We start from the raw sequence: 22,648 nt of genomic DNA on the forward strand, positions 1-22,648 counted from the left end.
AGGCCAATTTTTGCAAGCCCAATGAGTTAATGTAAGTTTCAGGTGTTCACACAAACTCTGGAGTACTTCTCTGAACTGCAGCCTGCCTCTGTTTAGGTGCCATGCTGTTCACAAACAGAGGGAGCCCACACAGCTGCAGCCCAGGACCCACCAGTGCTCTGCCACCCAGGCTTGGAGGAGGCCATCGGGCAGCAGTGTGGGCAGACACAGTCTGGGAGGTCTGAGGGAAGGCAGGACTGTCCCTGCCCATGCAGCTCTCCGATGTCCAGGCACAGTTCCTCCCACATAGCACTGGAGAGGCATCATTTGTTAGAATTAAATATCTCCAGAGTAAAAGGTACACGTTTGGACCTCTCTGAAGAGGGCCAAGCCAAGTGTCACTCGAACTTTTTTGAACCATAAAATGTAAGGACACAGAAAAATAATAGTTCATGAATCTTCAGAAGACGTGGGAACAGTTCTGACTCTAAATACAAGTGCAATTTTCTGTAACCTCAGTGTCATGATTCAGCATTTCTAAAGTAAATAATTTACAATAACAAAGGCAAGAACCTAAAAAGTTTGTGTGGGATCAAGGTAAAAATGAATTTTGCAACGTGAGAGAGATGAAAGGTAGATAATCGTGAACACAGAACATCTTGAGCCTACCACTAAGGAAAAGCTGAATCCTCCACCACAAAACCTAGTCTGAGTCATTGTTTAATGAACCGAGCATTGCTCACAAAAACTCAGCTCTGAGCTCTTTTTTTTTTCAGATAATAAAAACAATGCTGATATTTTTATATTGAGTTAATGGTCTTGAAGAAGAGCCACAAAATTGTACTTTGCTGTACAAACTCCTACTGAAGAAGAGAAGTAAAAAGATTCTGGATGCACTGTTTACTTAACCCCCCTCCCTGCCCTGAACTTCTTCTTTCCTCCCACACGAGCACCTAAACCCACTTGTGTGCTTGTTGGGAATTACAAGGTCTGTTCTCAGGGCTGCGAAGTTTTACAGTATGATTCAAAGAAAAGTAGAAACTATCCTGCTCTCTCCTCGTGTTTGCCAGTTCTACTAACACTGAGGAGGAGAATGCCAACATAGCTTAAATCTCAGCAGACCTTTACAGAGCTGGCTCAGTGTTCCTGTCCACATTTTACAGCTGGAGAAACACATTCAAAGGCAGGACCTTGACAGTACCAGTGTGCTTTTACAAAACAGATTCAGTTGCCTCAGAGTTAGCAAGATGAGCCCTGGCATAGGCAGGCCTTCTTTTCTGGCAGCAGAGTCCCAAAGGCAGCTAAAAGTCCCCCTGCCTACAGCCATCTCCCAGCAGTGCTAATGCTTCTGCTCCAGTATTAGCAAGAAGGGATTTCTATGGAAATTATGCCTGAGTGGAATAAAGATTAAATGATTTGCCCGGGACCAGTGTACAGGTTAGTGTCAGAACCAAGAAAGGTAGCTCAATCTCTGGCTCATGCAGTTAAGGATGTGTGCAGACAATTGGGCTGGGAGCTTGTCATCACCTCTTACGAGGAAAGTGAAAGGGGGAGGCCTCTTGGAGAGCATTAGTGCTTTTATTGCAGAGAGATATTACAAAAGATTGCACAGTGGAACATGTTCCAGAATCAGGAGGGAACTCAACCCTAAATCTTTTGATTCCTTTTACAGCTGGAAACATGTCACAGCAGGATCCACTGCAGGTCCTAGTGCTGGGAAACAATGGACATAATGTTACGAGGTTTTTCTCATATGAAACACACACTTTTTTTTTCTAACATGAAATGTTTTTCACACCAGGCCACTCCCTAACACTAGAAGGCCCGTGACGGGCTGAGGGATGCGTGGATGTGGCATGTGACACAAAGGTGGAATTCAACAGTCAATAGAAGAGATGTTGATCTAAATTATACTTCATTTTACTGCTGTGTGACCCTTTTTCTTACCCTTTGACTGGACTTGTATGCTTCCAACACAGATTCCCATACTTGAACTGCAATATTTCAGATACTGCAACTGTAAAACTCCAGGAACTGCCTGAGAGCTTGACTCCCTCACCTTGAACCTCCTTGGATGTGGTCAGGGCGTAGCCAGCCACTGATGTGTGAAAGCCAGCATTTGCTTGCTCACTCATTTGCTTTCAACCCCCACCCCCCATAGGCATTGAAATGTTGCTTTTGGCAAGAACTGGGGCACAGGGGAGGGACAATTACCACGAGCACTCATTGTTTGCAGAATGTTTTTCTTAATGCCTTAGAAAAAAAAAGAAAAGGGTCAGGTTGAAAGGTCAGCCGACCTTTTTGTTTTCTTTGGAATGAGAGATTCAAACCCTTCAGAAAATGTTTTATTAGCTCTTCTGAATTTCACTTTCCGCAGAGGTTTTCTCTCCAGGCGATGTTTAGAGGCACCAGCAAGGAGTGCCCACGCTCATCAAGCTGAAGGTGATTTAAGGAGAAGGACAAGATCTGCACTTTGGGTAATGGAAAGTAATTCTTTACTTCAAATTTTGTTATGAAAGAAAGAAAACCCACTTGCTTGCTGAAGAAGGAGGAGCTTGGGGAGTCAGTAAAGGGCTGTGGAGTCAGTTTTACCTTAGCCATGGTCAGCATTCACTGGAAGATTCCTCCGTTTGATTCAACCATCAGGTACTCACTCACACCAGGAGCATTTTCGGTCTGCTGCATGTTCATAGGACAAGTCCGTACAAGCGCATTTCAGCCTCTGGAGCAGGGTGGCTGGCAAGGGCATGGTCGTGTCCTGGGAAGGTGCCACGACAGCAGGCTGGCACTGAGCGGAGCAGTCCTCCAGCTATGCCTGCATGACCCCTTTTCTCCCTGTGGAAAAACACAGAAAATGAGATTCCTCTCCTTTGTGAAGGCTTTCAAACCTGATGACAAAAGGCAGTATTCAGAGCTGGAGACTATTATTGTTCTTCTCTAGGGGCATTCAGTCCAGAACAGGTTGGGGATTCAGCAGTAAATGGGGATAAGAAAATGCCATTTACTATAGCACATATGTGAAATAAAAGAATTCATTATCTTCATTTTGGTAACCTTTCTCACCATTTTATATTTGGCAAAGTGTGTTTTTGACGTGATCCAGGTAGTTTCATCCATGCTACTGGCACTAAGAAGGCCTGACTTCTCCTCTTTCATTTTCGGAGTTGCAGTCCTTGAGATGTAAAAGACATGGCTTCCTGAAATTAGGATCAACAAAATGGTTTTGGGGTCCTCAGGGGTGGAGTTCATGTATGAATGAGAAGAGAGGGGTTTAGCATACAACCTCTCTTTATCAGCAGACACTGAAAAAACTCAAGTTTTGCATTCATGTTTCTCAAAATGCTTCACAGCAGGAGCAGGTATCACTTCCCTCTCCACCTATACTCTAGCACACAAGTGCCAAGCCCACCTGACATGTTACTAACAGGTTTATAGCTGATTGTGAGGATATGAGTTGCAAACACAGACATGTCTGTGCATGGCAATGAGCAGACCCATATCAGAAATCCAAGAAGCAGGTCTAAATAAACCAGTATAACACCATGTCCAGAAAGTAGTTCAGGTCTTGGAAGCAGGGCAGCTGTGGCAGCAGGGTATCCACACTGGAGGCAGCCCAGCTGGTAAACCTGCTATCCGAGGTTGCTGCAGCGCACATCCAGCATGGCTGATGGGCTTCCAAGCTCCAAGGCCACGCTTCTGGTTTGGGAGAGAGCTCAGAGACTGAAACACCGCAGTTCATGAAGCAACACAGACACCATTTCTTTGGATGTGGGAACTAGGAGGGTAACATACCATTTGTCTCTGGTGCTGTCCTATTTATACCTCCTTCATCAATGTGTCTAGCTTGGGAAGAGGCTGGCTTAGCAGTGGCTCCCCATGGGTTTCAGCAGACCCCCAATGCAAGCCATTAGGAGGACTTCTCATCCTCAACAGACCTCCTGTCCCTGGATTCAACCCACAGCTCAGAAGACAAGCTCAGATAAAGCTTCTCTTTACAGAAGCAATTCTTGCTTCCTCACCCCAAAGACCACTGCCCTGCTGTGCCCCGGCTGTCCCCTGTGCAGTATCCCTAAGACCTCTTTCATCCATGCATACCAGAGTCTCTGGGCACTGCAGAGGACAGAGATGGTACAGGCTCATCCTCTGTGGTTTCACCAAAAAGACATTTTCATCAACTCCCTGTGTTTGGGACAGCAATTTGATCCTGTAGAGTAAATCTATGGATTACAGATTGGAGCAGCATTGAGTTTTTGAGATAGACAACATACATGAATCTGAGCTACAAAAACAGAGCCCTGACCCTCTCCTCAGGCAGGGTAACCAACGCCCTGGCAGCTCGGCGAGCGGGCGGACTCTGTTACCTAATCTCCAGCTGTGGGCTCCGCGCCGTGCCAAGTCTCCTTTGGCTCTGTCTAGTAATAATCGTTTCTGGAGTCCCGCCAGGGCCTCCTGCCAGTTCCAGTCACACTCTACTAATGCGAGAGGCAGAGTTTATTAATTCATCGCCAAGGCCCATTGTCTGGGACACTGCCTGGCTGTTTATTTACTCCAATATGGTCTGTATTTACTCAGACAGAGCAAGCGAAGGGACTTTGTTTAACTTTGTAAGACCTTCTGCTGGAGGAGACATGTGACCTTATGCAGAACTTCAGATAAATGTGCAGGGCTCGGAAAGGACCTGTTGTTTTTTTTTCAAATGTGGCCTCAAATAACACCAGTAGCTGGTATTGACAAACTGTAGCAAAGTGTAATAAAGGAAAGGAAAACATAATAGAGTTCTCATTTGAAATACATTTGTGAGTGTTTTGAAGATAAAAGCAGAAAAATAGGCACATACCCTAGGACTGAGGCCACGAGATAGGGATTTGAAGCAAAGGGAAAGGGCTTTACTTACAGAAAGGGACAAGTCAAGACATGTTAACCTGAGGCCACCCTCCCTGTTCCACCAGCCTCCAGTGCCATGCAGCTGCAACTGGAGGTGGGAACAGACTTCTGCTCAGGGCATGGAATTGCACCTGATGGCACCATAGTACCAAAGGGCACACAGGAAGACCAGTTTAAAGCCTTCTAAAGCTTTGACCCTCAGGAGAGTACTTTTTCCAGGTAATCCTGCTGTACTGGCATAACCTTTGGTGTGGATTTCTGTTGGAATAAATCTGTTTTCTGCTAATTCAGTTGAAGCTGAAGGTTAAATATGATGTTTTCTTCAGCAATAAAACTGGTTTAAGGAACTCCTGCCTTCTTGTCTTTGCTCTCACTTTCACTGTATCTTTGCAAGAATCTGTGTTTGGGAATGCATTAAAAAAAGAAAAAAATTCTCCCTGTAGCACACAATATTTGCAGTACCAGATAAAGCCCCATCATATACATGTATACTGGGTCAGCTCAGTCCAGAGGAAAGCTACTGTATTCCTTTAAATCTACTGGTTTACTCAAGGTAGTGGGGATTGTGCATGCATGTATGTGTGTATACAAACACACACTACTTACGTGCATGTGTGTATTTATAGAGAGATCCCTCTGGGAGTGGGGATAGGGAAAGATACAGCAATCTGAACAGTGCATGCTCTTGTCTGGCTTGTTTTAAGTCAGATCCTCATTGCTATTGTAGCATGGTTTTGTATTTAATTTCCTGTGTTTGTAACTCAAGCCAACTTCTAGTGTTGCTTGTGTGTTTGTTTGGGTTTCTCTGAGGGCCTTTCTTTTGTTGGAAAGTGTGAGGATTTTAACATAGCTGTTAACACCACACTAAAGAGCCTGATCTTGTTTTCACTGGGGCCACAGCTAAAACACTGTGCCACTGATTCTTACCTTCATGCAAACCAACTAAATATGCCCAGTTGTCAAGCCAGCGTGGCAAAGCGCACAGTCTGTGTGCTTTTCTCTTTGGCCTTGCCAGTGAGGCAGCTCTGGGCACAAACACAGGCACTACTTCTTCCCCTCTGCCTCAAGACACTCCCCAGCCCGCTGCACACTTCGTGCAGGGACAATGGACCTCAGAGCGTTGATGGCACCAGCCGTGGGAAGCCACGTTTGCTGGGTGTGTGTGGTGGTGGTTTCTGTGGCTGCCAGCTGAGCGCTGTGACGGCTCCTGTTTGGGTGATGTGCCGGCTTGATCCCTTCGCCTGCCATCCCATGCGCGGCTGAGCCAGGCTGGGGCACGGCCACCCCTGCAGACTCCTGCCTGCCAGCAGGGCTGTTTGCACAGCGCGCTGTCCTATCCAGGGCTGCTGCCTGTCCCCCTCCACAGGCCACAGTTGCCTCTCCAAATACACACAGTGGCTCAAACCATTTGTTTGTTTACTGGAGAAGTTTTGCAATGATGTGTGAAGAGAGGGATATAACCATCAGGGTACCATGTGGGGGTAGTGCCAAAACAGGCGGGGCAGCGATGCATGGGTTTGGTCTCTGTGCAGAATAGCACACACTGCCTGCCTTTCATGGGTTTTCCTTTCCAGCGGAATCGGCAGCCTCCATGGTAGGAGGAAGGTTCAGCAGAATTATAAGACCCTCTGGTCTTCTGACCTGTGTTATGTGGATTATGTTATTATTCTTTGAGCTGCATTCTCCCAGAATGCCTAGAAGTGAGAGGATCTGTTCTTGGGAGGTGGGCACCTGGACTGGGCAGAGCCCAGCATTTCTCTGCCATATCACACCATCACCATAGAATCATAGAATCGATTGGGTTGAAAAAGACCTCTGAGATCATCAGGTCCAACCCTTGGTCCAGCTCCAGTCCATTTACTAGATCCTGGCACTCAATGCCACGTCCGATCTGCGTTTAAAAATCTTCAGGGATGGTGAATCCACCACCTCTCTGGGCAGCCCATTCCAATGCCTGATTACTCTCTCTGTAAAGAATTTTTTCCTGATATCCAACTTAAATTTCCCCTGACAGAGCTTAAGCCTGTGCCCCTTTGTCCTATTGCTGAGTGCCTGGGAGAAGAGACCAACCCCCACCTGGCTATAACTTCCCTTCAGGTAGTTATAGACAGTGATGAGTTCACCTCTGAGCCTCCTCTTCTCCAGGCTAAACAACCCCAGCTACCTCAGCCTCTCCCCATAAGACTTATGCTCCAGTCCCTTCACCAGCCTTGTTGCTCTTCTCTGGACCCGCTCCAGCACCTCAATATCCTTTCTGAACTGAGGGGCCCATCACTCCTCCTGAGGGCCCTACTAACCCCTGCTGGTTCAGTCCTAAGAAGAGTGGCCTAGTGCTATCACTGAAGGGTTCCCATACATAATATGTTCTATACCAGCCCACTTCAGTACAGATCAGTGTATTTTGTGTGCTTTCGGGCCTGGGGCCTGTATTCCCCAGTGGTTTATCTGGAGTAGCATGCGAATCCTAGAGGATGTGTAATCTTATGTTGACCATTGGGCCTCATTTGTGTATTTTATTAGTTAATTTTTAAACACTGACCCAGAGCTCTGTATCCATTTTAAAATAATCCAAATTATAAATAAACAGACTGCCTAGCATGGGCTTGGAACAATAAATCAGGAGAAAAACAATTAAACACAACAGAAAAAAAATTGGTCTTGAGAGAAAACAGACACTGAAAGAAGAAAAGACACACCAACATATATTCTAGAGGGAGAAGGAGAAATAATACAAGACTGTAAGATCAAAAAAAAAGAAAGGTAAAGAAACTTCACTTGCTTAAAAAAAAAAGGATTGCATTCAGGCAATTAATAACACAGCATTAGCACAAGCATCTCTGTTAGGCTTAATTACAATAGATTCATCTTAATGACAAATCAATCCTCTAAGCAGCTCTTAATATTCACCTTCACTGCTTGTACCTGTTAACTGAGCCCCAGAGTAACAAGGAGAGCCTGTACATGTATGACATTAAAGATCACGCACAGCTGAGCTTTCCCCACTCCAAGGAGCTGGTGAAGGCAGCCCTGCTGTGGGGGCAGAAGGCAACCTGGGGGCAAGGGGACCCCAATAGCCATGATAAGGAGCAGGGGGCCCACCACCTGCAAGTAGCCCAAACTATTTGCTGCAGACAGGGGAAGGAAAAAGCAAGGGTGGCTTTTCCCATGGCCAGCTGGTCTTTATTACCTCTGAGTCTGGTGACACAGGCAACAGTATTTGGTTCTCACTTCAGGAAACATGTTTGTCAGTGCAGTAGGTGAGAGACATTTGTTGCCACTGTGGCCCCTTCACTCATAAACCTGAAATGCCATACCTATACACAAAATGTAAATTCTGGTATCATCTCTTTGGCAGCAGCCTACACTTCTTTTTCCAGAAAATGCAAGAAATCTTCTACAGTAATCTTTCCTGAGGAAAACTGCTTCTCTGTTGCCAACAGAAAGAGTCTGATTTATGTTCTTCTTATCATATGTCTAATTTAATGTTGAAAGTCAATGTTCTTGTATAGGGCAATCTAGCTTCATTTACTCACTCTTGAACGCAGTGATGTGGCAGTGAATCTGCTGATTAATTACATACTGCATCTGAAAAATAAAGGCAGTGCTTAGATGGCCCAGCACACCACTGGACCAGCAGTGGACTGGTTAAAATGGACTACCACCACAGCACTGAAGGGAGTGAAGTCACTTCTGTCCCTCCTGAGACACAGACACTGCAGATCTGCAGACACAATGCCCAACTCCAGGCATTTTGTTAAACCAGTTGGGTGAGAAAGCACAGGCCATCCCCTGTGTGCCCCCCAGGACTGGCATTCACAAAGCATCCATCAAGCTCCATATAAAAGAGCACAGAGGACTCACTTCTCATAAGCGGGGCATGCTTGGCATCATACACTGCCACGGCGGTATGACCAGAAGGGGGCCTGGTGGCTGTACGGGTCCATAATCCACTAAATTTATGAATCCTGTGATGTAAATGGCTACAGCACTGTTTATTCCTTCATTTTTCCATCTCCCTCTCTCCAAGGCAGAAAGGATGATACATCCAGTTGCAATAAGCTCCAAGGACCAGTCCAAATCTAGTAGCTCCAGCATACCCTGCCCTAAAGCTCCAGGTTTGTGTCACAGGATGGTTTAAATCTTCATGGAGCACACACAGGGTACAGCACATAACATGCAGACCTTCCCCAGGACCCTAAAACAGTGATCCTTCCCCTTGACAGCACAATATGTAGACCTCAGTGAGAGTAGTGAACATCACCAGCGTTTCCCCACTTTGACTCCTCTGCACTGCAGAAGCAGCTCTGAGCTGGGCTCAGGTAGGACGAGTTGGTCCAGGGCTGTTTTCCAGAAGTTTGTAGCTTGTCCTCTGACTCACAGAGCCTCTCTGTATGCTGTTCCCACAGTTACATGAGCATGTTCCTCTTCCTGACTGGCTTTTCTAACCTTCCTGCATGGGCCAGTGGGTTTACCTGACCCAGGCTCATCTCTGTACCCTCCACCAGCAGCATCTTTAAGCCCTCCCTCTGTAATCAGGAGTTTCTCTGTCTTCCTGAAGGAGTAACTTGCTTCTTCTAGCTATGGCTAAGCAAGCTGACATCCCAGGGTGTTTCCAGCTGTGAGAATGCTGTTCCAAGGAACACACACTACTGTGCATTAGATCACACCTAACAGGGATGTGAAAAGGTCCAGGCAAGCAAACAGAGGGATTTGTCTGTATCCTGGGCACTCCATGAGACAGTACTTCCCCACTCTCCCCACCTCCATTTCAAGCAGGGGAATTCTCAGTGGGATGAAGATGGGTACCTCCTGGTCCCCACCCTCTTCACACAAGATGGAGGTGGTGTTCCAGGCTGGGGAAGCAGTACCCCATCAGTGGGTTATGGATCACTAGGAGCTAGATAACTTGCTCTGCATGATCGAAACTAAACCAAAGTGCCAAAGCTTCAATTTAAGTATTCCATCAAAAATCTTTAAATTAGATAGGACTAACAATGAGTTAAATATAATTTGTAGAACACTTTTTGATCCTTCCTGCATTTCAGTGAGCTTTCCTAAATATTTAACCAACAGGCCTGACAGGAGCAAACATCCAAAGATTTGCTCATGTGATTACTGCAGCTGTGAGGCTACCAGGCTGAAGGGCAAATGAAAGGAACAAACTGTGTGTGCAGTGCATTCAGGGTTACTTCCTTCTGGGAAGCAGTGAGCTGCTTGTCCCTGCACAGTGCAGCATCTTGGAGCATATTCTCCCAAAGTATGAAGGGCAGTGATTTGCATCAAGGAATGCTCTCCATCATATCCACAGGGATATTTATGTCTGACTAAATAAACACCACTACACAGTGCATTTAGCACTTTAAATAATTACAAAGGGAGGCTGGAAGCAAATGTTCTCAGGGACCTGGTAGGATGCCTACATTGCAATGTAAAGGCATGACCAAAGACTTTGTAGCTGTGCAAGAGTGAGCTTTAATCACCTAGTTTAGGTATTGATAATGTAGCACAGGTTACCTGCTCAAATATTTAGTTTTCTTGGGCCAGTTTTCCATCCAAGGCTGAGTTTCCCATCACTATGGGTAGACTGCAAGTTGAAGGAAGACCCTGCCTAAACAAGCTGGTATACTGTGGGAACAAGTACAAAGCAATCCAAAAGTCACACCATGCCACCGAACTCTTCCCCTTTTCTCCTGAGTATGCTCCACAGAAAACTTTGGTGAAGTTTCATGAAAGGCAGCCACAGACAGGCTGTCCTTTCCATCCTTGGCCTTGTGGAACATTTCATGTCCGTTCCTCTGCTGTGATGCATGTGATGCCTTCCATGGATGCTCATGTCTGGCCAGCACAGTGTTTGCAGGTGTGTGTGCAGGTGTGTGTGCAGGCTGAGGGGCTGTGGACCCAGGAGCAGCTGCCAAAGCAGCTCTCACACAAGGGCCAGGGTGTTTCAGGTGGCAAAGGCAGAGGGTGCAGCTCTGCAGTGGGACAGCTGGGGAGGAAAAAACTGTGGCTTCAGCATTCGCAGAGCAAACCAGAGTAATAAATAACTACTATGAAGGGTTGAACTGGGGACTTCATGTACCTGTAATATGGTAATGTTTTGAAACGAGCGGCCTCTGGAAGCACTGAGTATACAGGTCAGAAGGTTCAGTGACTTCACATATTGGAGAGACTAAAAATTAGAAATTGCAGAATGAGGAGCCAGATTCCGTTCCTTGCTGACATCCAACTGAAGGCCAACATGGCAGCACAAGCTCCATACTCACAGGGATTCAAAATCATGCCTTTCCCTGTGGCCTCTGAGCACCTGCTATCTCTTTATCTTCTTAGAGGAAAGGATCAAGGCTTATTCTTCTGTATTTCCAGTTACTTTTGCTGAGGATCCAGCTGCCTTAGTTTTCCAGCACGGGGAGCAGTTATTTGCTGGGTCAGCTTTAGATCCCTGGCTTCTCTATGAATCTCTCACTGGGCTACTTCTATTCTCAAAGAGCCTTCTAAATAACATATACAGTTTCAAGCCAGAAGGGAATTATGCTGTCCAGGCAGCTGTGGTTTATTTGTGTCAAGGTGGGGGCACTAATGTGTATTTGGCCATTCAGAATCACAATTCTTTCAACATCTTCTAAATCTCAGCTTCATCATTCCTACAGAAAGAGTGTCTGGTAACTATTTCAACACCTTAACTATTAAGTTGCTGGAATTGCTTTCTTCTTTCCCTGCTTTTGTGTATGCATTTTTTAATCCCAGCAGGTTAAAAAAAAAGTGTGCACATAATTTCCTGCTCCAGCATCAATATGACAAAACTTACCATTTGTGTGTTAAATGATGTTTAAAAGTTGGGTGCAAAATGATATCTTTGAAAAGTTTATGTTTTCTATGCTGCTATCATTTCTCCCACTAATATTTCCTTCTGTTCTCTAAATTTTCTTTCCTTAAAGCTTTCATTCTGTGGCCCTGCCAAGCTGTCTATATTTTCTTAAATTCTCATTTCCTCTGGCACACATTTCTTGCTTATAGTTACAGTAACTAAAAAAAAGGACATAAAAAAGATTTTGCACTGAGCTCAATTTCCAATATGTAATCTTCTTTCTTAATATTGCTTCACCACCCTCTTTATTCTCATGTTTCTGCTTGCTGCAAACTTACCTGTTAAGTTTGGAAACTATTAATTCACTTCATTTTCAGAGCTGTACAAAAAGAACTAAGGAAGAAGAATCCTGGCCTGCTGCCTTTTTAAAATTTGTGTTTGCTGTGCAGAGGCTGAATTTGTATTTTGTTCTTCCTGGTTTCTTGAGTGTTGCATCTCTTCATTCTTATGCCTCACGCTGTTTTTCACAGCACTGGCATTTTTCTGTTACTCCGTCTCTCACTTCCTTCCCCCCTCTCTACTATAAGTTGTGGAGTAGCTGTGTGTCTTAACAACACTTAGAACTCATTCCTGAAATGGATGCTAAGCTTTCTGGGGAAATCACCACTTTGCACAGTGTTGAATTAGGGATTTGGTGCACCAGGTTAGATAGAAAGATGTTTTATGATTCAGGATTTCTCTGGGTTACATGAGCATTCCCTGATTATGCAGGAAGTGGCAGAAAAAGTTTTATGAAAAAAGCAACGAAAGTACTACTTCTTTCCTATGGACCCCAGCACCACAAATAAGGTGAATGGCCAAAGATTTAATTTATAATAGTACCAGGAGCAGCAATTTCCCCAAAAACACTTTCTAAAGTATTCTGAATTTTCACAATACTATGGAGAAATAAGTATTTTTCAGTCATTACTAACAGAGATAAAGTGAGTCATCAAGATGTTATTGCCCAGACTTTCAAAACAACAAGTTCATACTTTGTGCATTAAGTTCTCCATGTGCTTACCATAATTGCAGACTTAATCACAGTAAGGACACACACACATACAGGGGTAGTGTAGTCAGGGTCACTCCTATTTCCCTGAAAACACTGCACCTGTGCCAGTGGTGAAGTGGGGAAGGACTTTGGCATCCAGCTCCCTCAAACTTCACAGAAGATCTGCCTTCACTAATCTACAGCCAGGACTAGTAGAAGACTTTGCTTGTATCAGTCTTTCAACATGCGGGAAAAAGTAGTGGCAAGTTGATGTTATTTTATTATGAAGACTAAGAGGAGGAAAATAACAAAACCAGCTGCACCAAACCAAGACCATGACAGCGCAGAGAGCAGAGGACAGCCTTTAAGGGGAACAGGGAGACGAACAATAGGAAAAATAGAGGATCATAATTTTTATCCTTCATCTAAACTTGGAAGTCTTCCCCTCTTTTTTTATACATCCAAAAAGTCTGGCATCCACCACATACTTCCTTCAGACAACTGATGCTGTTTAGCAGGTGACAAGAGGGTCTGGCATGACCCAGTGAAAATGAGACTGTGTTGCCCATTGGAAACCAAAGTATGCCAGGAAGAACCCTGTGCTCCTGGTACCTTGTAGACATGCATCATGGCTTGTTCTAGCAACTGAAACGTAAGAGCTGCTGGCTTTGAGCTGTTGCATTTTCATTCCTAGTGGGAGGAATGGCGTTCATGAAGTCTACTCTGGGACTGTTTACTTTCGTCAGAAATAGCAGCTTCTGTTAGGAAAGTCTCTCCCCACCAGCTATCTCAAGTATTTCCAGTAAGCTTTTCTGATCAAGAAATATTAGGAAACAAGTCCAAAAGCCAGAGTGAATTCAAACTCTTCTACCTAAAGCAAAGAATATTCATTTTTATCTCTATTTCAATATCCTTTGCCCTGGTGATGAAGAAGCTGATTCTGTTTTCAATTTTACATACACCTATCATCTTGCTGACTTGAATTGTTGCAGAGAGAAGGAGATGATAAGCTCCCAGTCCGGAATTACTTAATAATAGCATCTCCTTTCAGAGACAAAGCAGGAAATCCCTTTAGGATTGGGTAGAAAAAGGTGGTAAAGCATAAAGAGAAAGCGAATATACGCAGCAAAGCCCTGCAAGGTGAATCCTCCTTGGCTGCAAGCCTATAGCACAAAGCTGTGCTCTGATGAAATCTATTACTCTATGAGTGTGCCTTTAGATGTTTCTGAGTCAAACATCCTTAAGCCATTTTCTTCTAACTGTGATTTTTCTGTATAGACTCACTACACTGTAAAGAAAGTCCAACATGTCAATATGTAAGAGACTTGGGAGAGCACTTGCAAGCAGATCTCAGGAGACACCACTGGGAGCTGAGGTGTGTTCTCCTGGGCAGAACATGCTTTGCTGGCTCTTACAGCATGACCTGTAGTGACTGGAGAGCTCTTTTTTTGAGAAGATCAGATTTCTGGTGTATTCAGAGGTCTTGATGGGGAGTGAAAGCTTTTGATAACTCTATAGGAACTTGGCGTCCGTGTATTTTTCTCTCTCTCTGGATAAAGTCTTGGCAGCTGCTCCAAGTCTATTTTAAACAAAGCCAGTGATTTCTGGAGAGATGGAAAACACATGAAGGGCACAATGAAAAAACAAACAGAAAATCCAACTGCAGGACAGAGGGAAACAAAAGTGAAAAAGAACACTCCTTCCTCATCCTCCTCCTTCTCCAGCAGGCAGGGCTAAGCCCCCTTCACTGCACACCACCATATCAGGTCTTCTCACTACTCTGCCATCACAGGTCCGGCTCAAAACTCAAGAGCTTTTATCAGCTGAGGTCCCCTCCTCTGGATGGTGACCCATGCTGCATGTCCATTGTCCCTAGCACCCAGGTAGTGCTGGGTTACAAGAGGCAGAAGTTGTGGCAGAAAAAGGGAGCATGAGACACAAACAGTAATGCAAAGGCCTGATCCATTGCAAAAGCTCTGGTAACCAAAACAAAAATAAGTTATCTACAAAGAATGTAATTATGGTCAAAGCCATACCTCTGACCTAGGGCCAAGAAAGAGCTGTTTATAACAGTATGTAGAGAAAGAAGCTGTAATTTATGTATGCTGAAACATTATAATTTTTGATCTAGAAGCCTCCTTTCCTGTTGAAAACCTTGGTAACTAAGCCTTGGTCACTTGGATTGTATGGGCTATCCCTGCAAATCCTTTTACAAAGCTCAATTTAAAACGTGTATGCATGTGCATAGTGCAACTAGTCTTGGCCCAGTGACCTGCCCTGGGCTGCATTGCTCCTGCCCCTGGCCAGAAAGGCTGCTCAGGGCTGTACACTGGGGAACCCCAACAGGCCAATAACACAGACAGGCAACTAATATGGCCTCACATCTGTCTTTAGGTCCTGACTACACAATCCATATGATCAACTGCCTCCATGGCCTCCTGTGTGCACTTAGGTTTGCTGCTACATGCTGGGTAGTCTCTGTTCACACTGTAACCTCTGTGGGACAGGGAAGCTATCTCTGCTTTGTTTTGGAAGGCACCCAACTTGCTCTCAAGCATTCAACAAGCAGTCAAGAAATTGTTCAGATGGAGAAGCAGAAACATGACTTGCCTGGGCTTGACAGCATTTCTTTATCAGTTCAAGTCAAATTAGGCTGGCAAGGACCAAAAGAAGTGACTATCTAGAGACTGTTTGGTAGCTCCCCAAAGGCTATTGCTGTATTGTTATGTTGGTGCAATTCTTTTGGGAGATGTCCACAAAAAAAAAAGTTCTCACATCTGCTACTGGTTGGCATCCTTAGAAGCCACCCCAAAAGATGGATGAATAAGGACTGAATAAGCATTGAAACTTTGGACAGAGGTTTAGATGAAGGATAAGATATAGTAGGTTTGGCAACACTATGACCTACCACAAATATAAAAATTATGAGTCACTCAAAAAGCCCAAACAAAACCTACACTAAAAACAAAATTAGAAAATGCATTTAAAAATGCTTTTTCTTCTTTGTTCTGTCTTTCCATTTTCAATTCAACCTGCCCACTCCTAGGGTCCTTGTCAGTTTACCACTATTGACAACACTCCAAAATGTCTTGCAAGTGAGACTGCTTTGTTTAAAATTGAACATCAGAAATCTTGCTGCTATTCTTGGCTCTTGGAGCAGATTGTGGTCTGGTGGTTACAGGCATCATGGCCAGCTGAAATACACCCATGTTTGGGTCATCTGCAAGACTTGAACCATGGATGTCTAGTTGCACAAGCATGAATTTCCAACCTAAGGGCTAATGAATCAGATGCTAACACAGAAGGAGAAACAAGGTAAAATTTCTTCATTAAGTTCTCCTGCAGAAGGGTGACAACATGGATTGTAGAAGGTCATAATTTGGGATTTCCTGTTAAAAGGCTGTGTAGCAAGTAGCTGAGATGCAGTTCTGTGAAACAGAGAGCTGAGTCTTGCTCCAAGCTTTGCTCAAAGAGTTCTCATGTCTCCCTAGCTGTTAAGTGGACTGCTAACCCTCCAAAACCTTACTATAGGGCTGAACATACTGAAAGACATCTAAGTGTTGGAACTGAAGCTGGGGCTCTGTTTTTAGTAAATTTTTCCCTGCTGAATGGTCAGGAGGTAAAAATTGTATAATCAGCATGGAAATCACTCCAGTGAGGGGCAAAACCACAGTCTTTATGACAGCTGACAGCACTAGCATAGCACAAGGAGCTTTGTGCTTGGGCTGTCTGCACTGCCTTTACCTGAAGATAAACAGAAGTCTCTGAACTTTCCAATGAGATTCCCACTCAGTGGGAATTTTAAGTGAAGCTTTAAAAAAAAATGTATTGAAAAGGTAGGACATCCTTCCTTATATGTTTTAATGGCACAGATTCTAAAATGAAGAAGTGATGACCCATTTTTAAACCCACTTAGGGCATACTTTTATTCTAGATAGAGCACACATTCTTCTACCTCCTCTGGTAAACGTACAAAAAAGCGTTGAACCTTTCAGTACAGCCAATTAATCACTAGTTGGCAAGATGAAGAAGTGCTCTGGACAAGCACCAACTCAAAAAAAAAAAAGAAAAAAGGAGACATTAGAAACCATATCTTATCACAGACAAAGAAGTGCAATGCATAGAAGTAATGTCCCATTATAGAACTGTGTCTATTCTGAGATTAGCAAAATTCACTGCCCTGTTTTGAACAGTAATGAGCAAGTAGAAACATAAAGACAAAGGAAAGTTAATATCCTAACTTGGAACTCTGCAAGACCCAACTTTTAGGTGCCTAGTTGCTCCATCAGCTCCACCACTCTGAACCAGGTGCCTAAGCTGCCCCTCAGGCAATGAAAAAAGCAGTGGATGTCTAAGAGCAGGGTACATAAGGGCTGCTGTCCTCAACGGGGGGGGGGGGGGGGGGGGGGGGACGACAGCAGGGAGAGATACCAAGGCACAAAGAAAATGAGAAGAGTGTCAATAAAACACTCCTCTCCAAACTTTGATTATCTCACAAGGAGGTCTCTCAACCTGGTTCAAAGACTGAACCCTCAAAATCAACTGGTCATAAACAGGGACACAGATTTTACATTCATGCCATGCTTTTTCTAGCCCTAAGATAGTTGTATTCACAATCTTTCCCTGCTCTCTGGCCTCTGAAATATGTAAGTGTTACAGATATGATTTTAGAGCAACCCATCCTGACCAGTCACACATACAGGGCACTACTCTGGGAAGAGAGAGCACCAGGTTCAGTCCCATCTGGCAGCAGATGGTAACTCTGGGTGAGTGTTCACATGAGTTACTGGCTGACAGCAGAGAAAGGATCACCCTTCCCTGCACCTTTAGTGGTGTGCTCTGAAACAGACTTCCTTAACAGGTATCTCAAATGAGCAAGGCAGAAAAGCACCAACTTTGTAGATCATACCGTACTTTGGCATGAGGTTGGTCCTGAGACATTCAGTGCCTCCAGCAGGATTTTAGGTTGTTGGGGAATGTGAAAACACCTTCCAGCATTAGGCAGCAGCTGGATGAGACTATGCAGATGGACTTCAGTTTGAAAACGGATAGGTAAGCATCTATGCCCCTTGCCAGATCTAATTTTGTGCCTTATGTTACAACAGAACTTAATAACCAGGAGTAACCATCCCTTTGCCCACCTTCCTCCTTTCTGTATTCACTCTGGTCAAGTGCCAAATTGGTTCCCTGACTCCAAAGCACCTTTAACTAAAGATCACAACAGAGTTGGATATTATAAATTACAAGTCATATCTACTATGTCAAGGAGAGTCCTACTGTGCATGTGGGCTGTGGTAACCCCCCTCCAGCAAGGAATTCACCCTGGCCAACTTCATGGGCAGCTGGTACAAAGCTGCATACTCTGTTTTGGTTCTCCTTTTCCAAAGGACAAGAGAACTACTGCAGTGGGAGTGAGGAAGGGTTTGGTTCTGTTTCTTTGGATGAGGCCACCTGAAGGAAAAGTGGCCTAGTTCAGATGCAGGCATAAAGACCACATAATGTGACATAAGAATAACATCAGCAAACATTTCTTTTTCTGCTAAATCACTGATTGATTAAATATTTGTTCATGTTTGGGCACAACTCAAAGTACTGTTTGGATTCCCCTTTTATCAGCTCCCAAGAACCATGACTCACAATCACACAGGGAAGGAAGTGAAGAGGAAATGCTTTACTAAATCCAGCTTTGCAGGAAGGAATGTCATGTCTTGTTGTTACTAGTGTAACCCCAGGCAGGGATCTTGCCATGCAGGGACACAGCCAGGCTGCCAAAAGGGCAGTACTTGGGTGGTGGAGCCAGGTTTCTGTTCCCAGGTGAGCTGCTCCCAAGACAGATATACCAGACCATCCTATTGGAGCCTCAGCCCTGAGTCCCACAGGCTGCCAGCCTCACTGGGGGAGCCAGTGCTAGCAAGCTGGGGGTTGGGCACCTCAGAAGGCCTGAAAAATACCTTGGGTTATACATCTTGTCCATTTCTTTAGCCTCACTGAAATTTTTGGTGGTCCCAGGCAGAAAGGGAATGAGGGCAGCAGTGAAAGTCCTGGGTGGAAACACTAAGCCTTACTGTGTCGCACCATGCTGCTCTAAGGATGCAGGCTTGTGCTGAGGGGGAAGGCAGAGCTTTGCACAAAAGCTGGCTGCGAGTACATTGAAGTCAGCAGGAGCTTTTGCCAAGGAGTTCAGTGAGCTCTGGGGTGCATTAGTTATAAAAATGACTTTGGTAAGGTTTGCTTGCAAAGTGACACAAGGATGTACAACTAGGGTATTGGAATATAATTAAGAGAGAAAGAAGTTAGGATGGATATTGGGGAAAACCTTTTGTCAGTAAGATTTATTAGTAGGTACAGCAGTCTTTCAAGGGGAATAGTAGAAAGTCATTCACTTGGGATATTTAAAATTAGACTAATGAAAGTGCCAGCAAATATTCCAGGGGGAGCATGCTTGCACTGACAGGCAAAATGAGCTCTGTGACCCTGTCCTGTCAAAGGAGTGCTGTGTGCAAGTGCTGAGGAGACTCGGTAAGCTGGCTGCCAGCTGTGGAGCCCTGGACTTCCCTGTGTAAGGGGAGTGGTGTTGGTAGCACTGGGAAGCTGCTGCCTCCATACTGGAAATGATGGGCAGGGTCACAGGGAAGCTGGAAGACATTGAAATATTTTTTATAATGACAGCATCTCAACACCTTCTTGCCAAATGATGACAGCAAGTTCACTGAAGACAAAGCTGGAAGGAATGGTCAATAGCCCAAAGTGCTGTGCACTTCTTCAGAATGACCTCAACAGGTTGGAGAGATGGGCAGAGAAGAATTCAACAAAGACAAATGCAGAGTCCTGCACCTGGGAAATAATAGCCCCATGGCCAGTACAGGTGGGGACTGACCTGCTGGAAAGCAGCTCTGCAAAGAAAGGCCTGAGGGTCCTGGTAGACAACAAGCTGTCCATGAGCCAGTAGTGTGTTCTGGTGGCCAAGAGGGCCAATGGCATCCTGGGGTGAATTAGGAAGAGCATGGCCAGCAGGTGGAGGGAGGTGATCTTGCCTCTCTGTTCAGCCCTGGAGTGCTGTGTCCAGTTCTGGGCTTCTCAGTACAGGAGAGACATGGAGCCCCTGGAGTGGGTCCAGTGGAGAGCAACAAGAGAGCATCTCTGTTATGAGGAACACAGATGCTGGGCATGTTCAGCCTCAAGAAGAGACGACTTGAAAGGGACATCATCAATGTCCATAAGTATCTGAAGGGAGGGGTGACAAGAGGATGCATCCAGGCTCTTCTTGGTGGTGCCAAGCAATAGGGTAAGAGGCAATGGGGAGAAACTGATGCATATGAAACTGCTCCACCTGAACATGAGGAAGAACTTCTTTCCTGTGTGGTTGACTGACCACTGGGACAGATTGTCCAGACAGGTTGTAGAGTCTCCCTCACTGGAGGCATTCAAGAACCACCTGGATGCAATCCTGTGTAAGGTGCTCTAAGATGACCCTGCTTGAACAGGGAACTTGGATCAGATGACCCACTGTGGTCCCTTCCAACATTCCCCATTCTGTGATTCTGTGACAAGGAAGGCAGAGTGCAGCAGGTGACCATGGGTAGGGTGGGGGGTTCAGAGCAGCCGCCCTCCCCAAGGATGGCTCTGTCTCCAGCAGTACCCACTGAGACCCAGCCAGGAGAGCAGCAGCCCCTTAAGGAGAACTGCACCTTGCTCCCAGTATGTGCTTCAGCCATTTGTGCTTGCAGAGAAGTAAACCTGGCTACATCCTGACAGCCTGTTTCAGCCACCAGCAAAAAAAGCTGTCCCACATAGAATTACCAGTGTTCCTGCCCCTTTCCCTCATCTTCTCAAACCCATCACTGCTCATCTTTTTTTCTGTGGGCTGATGGTCTCCTTAGGAAGAGCCATCCTCTCAAACAGTCCCTGATTAGCAGCCATGGCAGTAAGTCTGGTAGCAAAGGCATCCAAAAATGGGAATTTCTCAGTGCTGTGGGTGACACTGCTGTTCTACACTCACTTCTGGCATCACAGAGAGTTGTGGTTCAGACACAGCCCTGAAACATTAACATAAGCCCCACTCCTCTACCTGTGCCTTTGCTGTCTCAGATTGGTTGGTGTGTTCCAATACTACAGTGGACTGCTACAACAAATCATATACAATAATTTTAAAAAGTGGTGATGTAAAATGATTGAAACAAGCCATTTCTTTACAGATTCTGTTAACTTTTCCCTGCTCTTCATTTCTGTTGAAATTTTCGCAAAAACTTGCAGTGTTGTAAGAAGTCAAGACTCATTGTCCTCTTACTAAGAGCTAACTGTGTCCATGAAAACAAAGTTTCATGACTATTGCAGTCGTGATTTGAGCAGCCGACGTAAACAGGGTCATCTCCAGCCATAGTGGGTGGATGTTTGGTTTATAGCACTGAGGTTAAGAGTGAAAGCGTGTGACTAAGAGCAGAAAACAGAGGAGTCTTTGTATACATCAAGAGCCCTCAGGCAAAACACAGAGAAGGAGAATGCTGACACAGACTTTAATGGAGAAAGAAAAGAGTCCATTATGAATGTTACAGAGAACATAATTCATTTAAGAAAAATCAAGATTTAAAGGACTTATAGAGAGCAATATGAATACTGATGTCAGTGTGTCATGCCTGATGTTTTGTTGTCAAACTTTGTACGTGTGTGAGGGTACAAGGCATCATGTCAGGTGGAAGACAACTCGCTACCAGAAACTATTGTCTGTTCTCTGTTAGATTCCTGTTGAAAACAAATTTCTCTCAGTTAAAGCCTTTCAACAAGAACCAGCAATATGAACAATGAAACAACTGCAGCTCTTGGGTTTTAATACCAACCTTCCAAACCTATCAAAAATTGCTTTCAGGATGCCTTTTCCTTCCCTGTCCCCATCTCTCCATAAATGGAAATGGGGGGTGGGGGTGCAAGCAAAAGAAGGAAATGGGGCTGTATCTTACCTGAGTTACTTAGGTATGAGAGCACAAAGAGAAAGCTGTTTAGTAGAGCTGCTTCCAAGCTTGCATATACATTGCAGAGACTGAGGACCAGCACATTTACTGCATCATAAAACAATATTTCCCAATCCATACACCATAGTGGCTTCTAAACTTCAGCAGCCAGAGTCACGAAAATACAGCGCTTTGTGCAGTAGCTTGCGCAACCAAAGAACTTTCTCGTCCTCAGAGTGCTTTATTATTTTTAACAAGACAGACTGAGCACTTCTTGATAAACATTTATTCCTTGAAGCAGTAATCCTACTTAAACTTTTTACCTTGTCCCTACAGTATACAGCTAGGAAGTTAATAACAAAACTCATTTTCCCTTAAAGTGCTAGTCATGCTATGATTGCCATGAAAGGGGCCATGGCTGAAAATACATGGAAAGTGCCCTGTTAGTATGCAGGCTTAGTATTTTAAGAAGAAAGCTTTTCTGAAGCACATTCTCTAAGATATCCAGTTTCTCCCAAACTACACACACACACACACATACCCCCCCCCCAAAAAAAAAGGATAAAAATGTTCGAGCCTGTAGTGTTTGGTCCTGATGCCTAACCCCAAAGATGTTTCCATTTTCCTAAGTCTACTTTGTCACAGGCAAGTGGCAGACAGCAGGTCATGACAGAATCAAACCAAAGAGCCAAGGTTAATCTGGGAGATCTCAGAGGAAGAGAGGCTGTCCATATATCTGTGTACTTGCCTTTGCTTTGAGCAAGGTGCAATGCATCCCACTGTTTGGGCAAATGCTCCTGGGGTAGCATTACAGACCATTCACTTTTAAAAGCCATTCTTCTCTTTGGTACAAGAATTATTAAAGCTTTTAAGATATTTTAATTAATGGTGAGAATTTAACCACATGAAAATGCGTAAATTCAGAGCCAACCCTGCCATCTAAGTCGATCTCATGTCTGTCCCCTTGTATCAGGGTGTTACAACAGCCTCTTTCATGGTCAC

The 22,648-nt window shown here is 44.7% G+C and overlaps 1 protein-coding gene across 1 annotated transcript in view; it reads right to left on the bottom strand.

The window, feature by feature from the left end:
• The window catches only part of BMF (Bcl2 modifying factor), a 77,469-nt gene that overhangs the window by 30,158 nt on the left and 24,663 nt on the right, over positions 1–22,648 (bottom strand). Inside the window, exon 5 of the mRNA XM_071558082.1 lies at positions 2,572–2,814. Within this exon, the coding sequence (XP_071414183.1) occupies positions 2,667–2,814 (148 nt within the window). The 3' untranslated portion in view covers positions 2,572–2,666. The remainder of the gene's footprint in view (positions 1–2,571; positions 2,815–22,648) is intronic.

Source organism: Pithys albifrons, chromosome 6 (assembly GCF_047495875.1).
Source record: "Pithys albifrons albifrons isolate INPA30051 chromosome 6, PitAlb_v1, whole genome shotgun sequence".
NCBI lineage: Eukaryota > Metazoa > Chordata > Aves > Passeriformes > Thamnophilidae > Pithys > Pithys albifrons.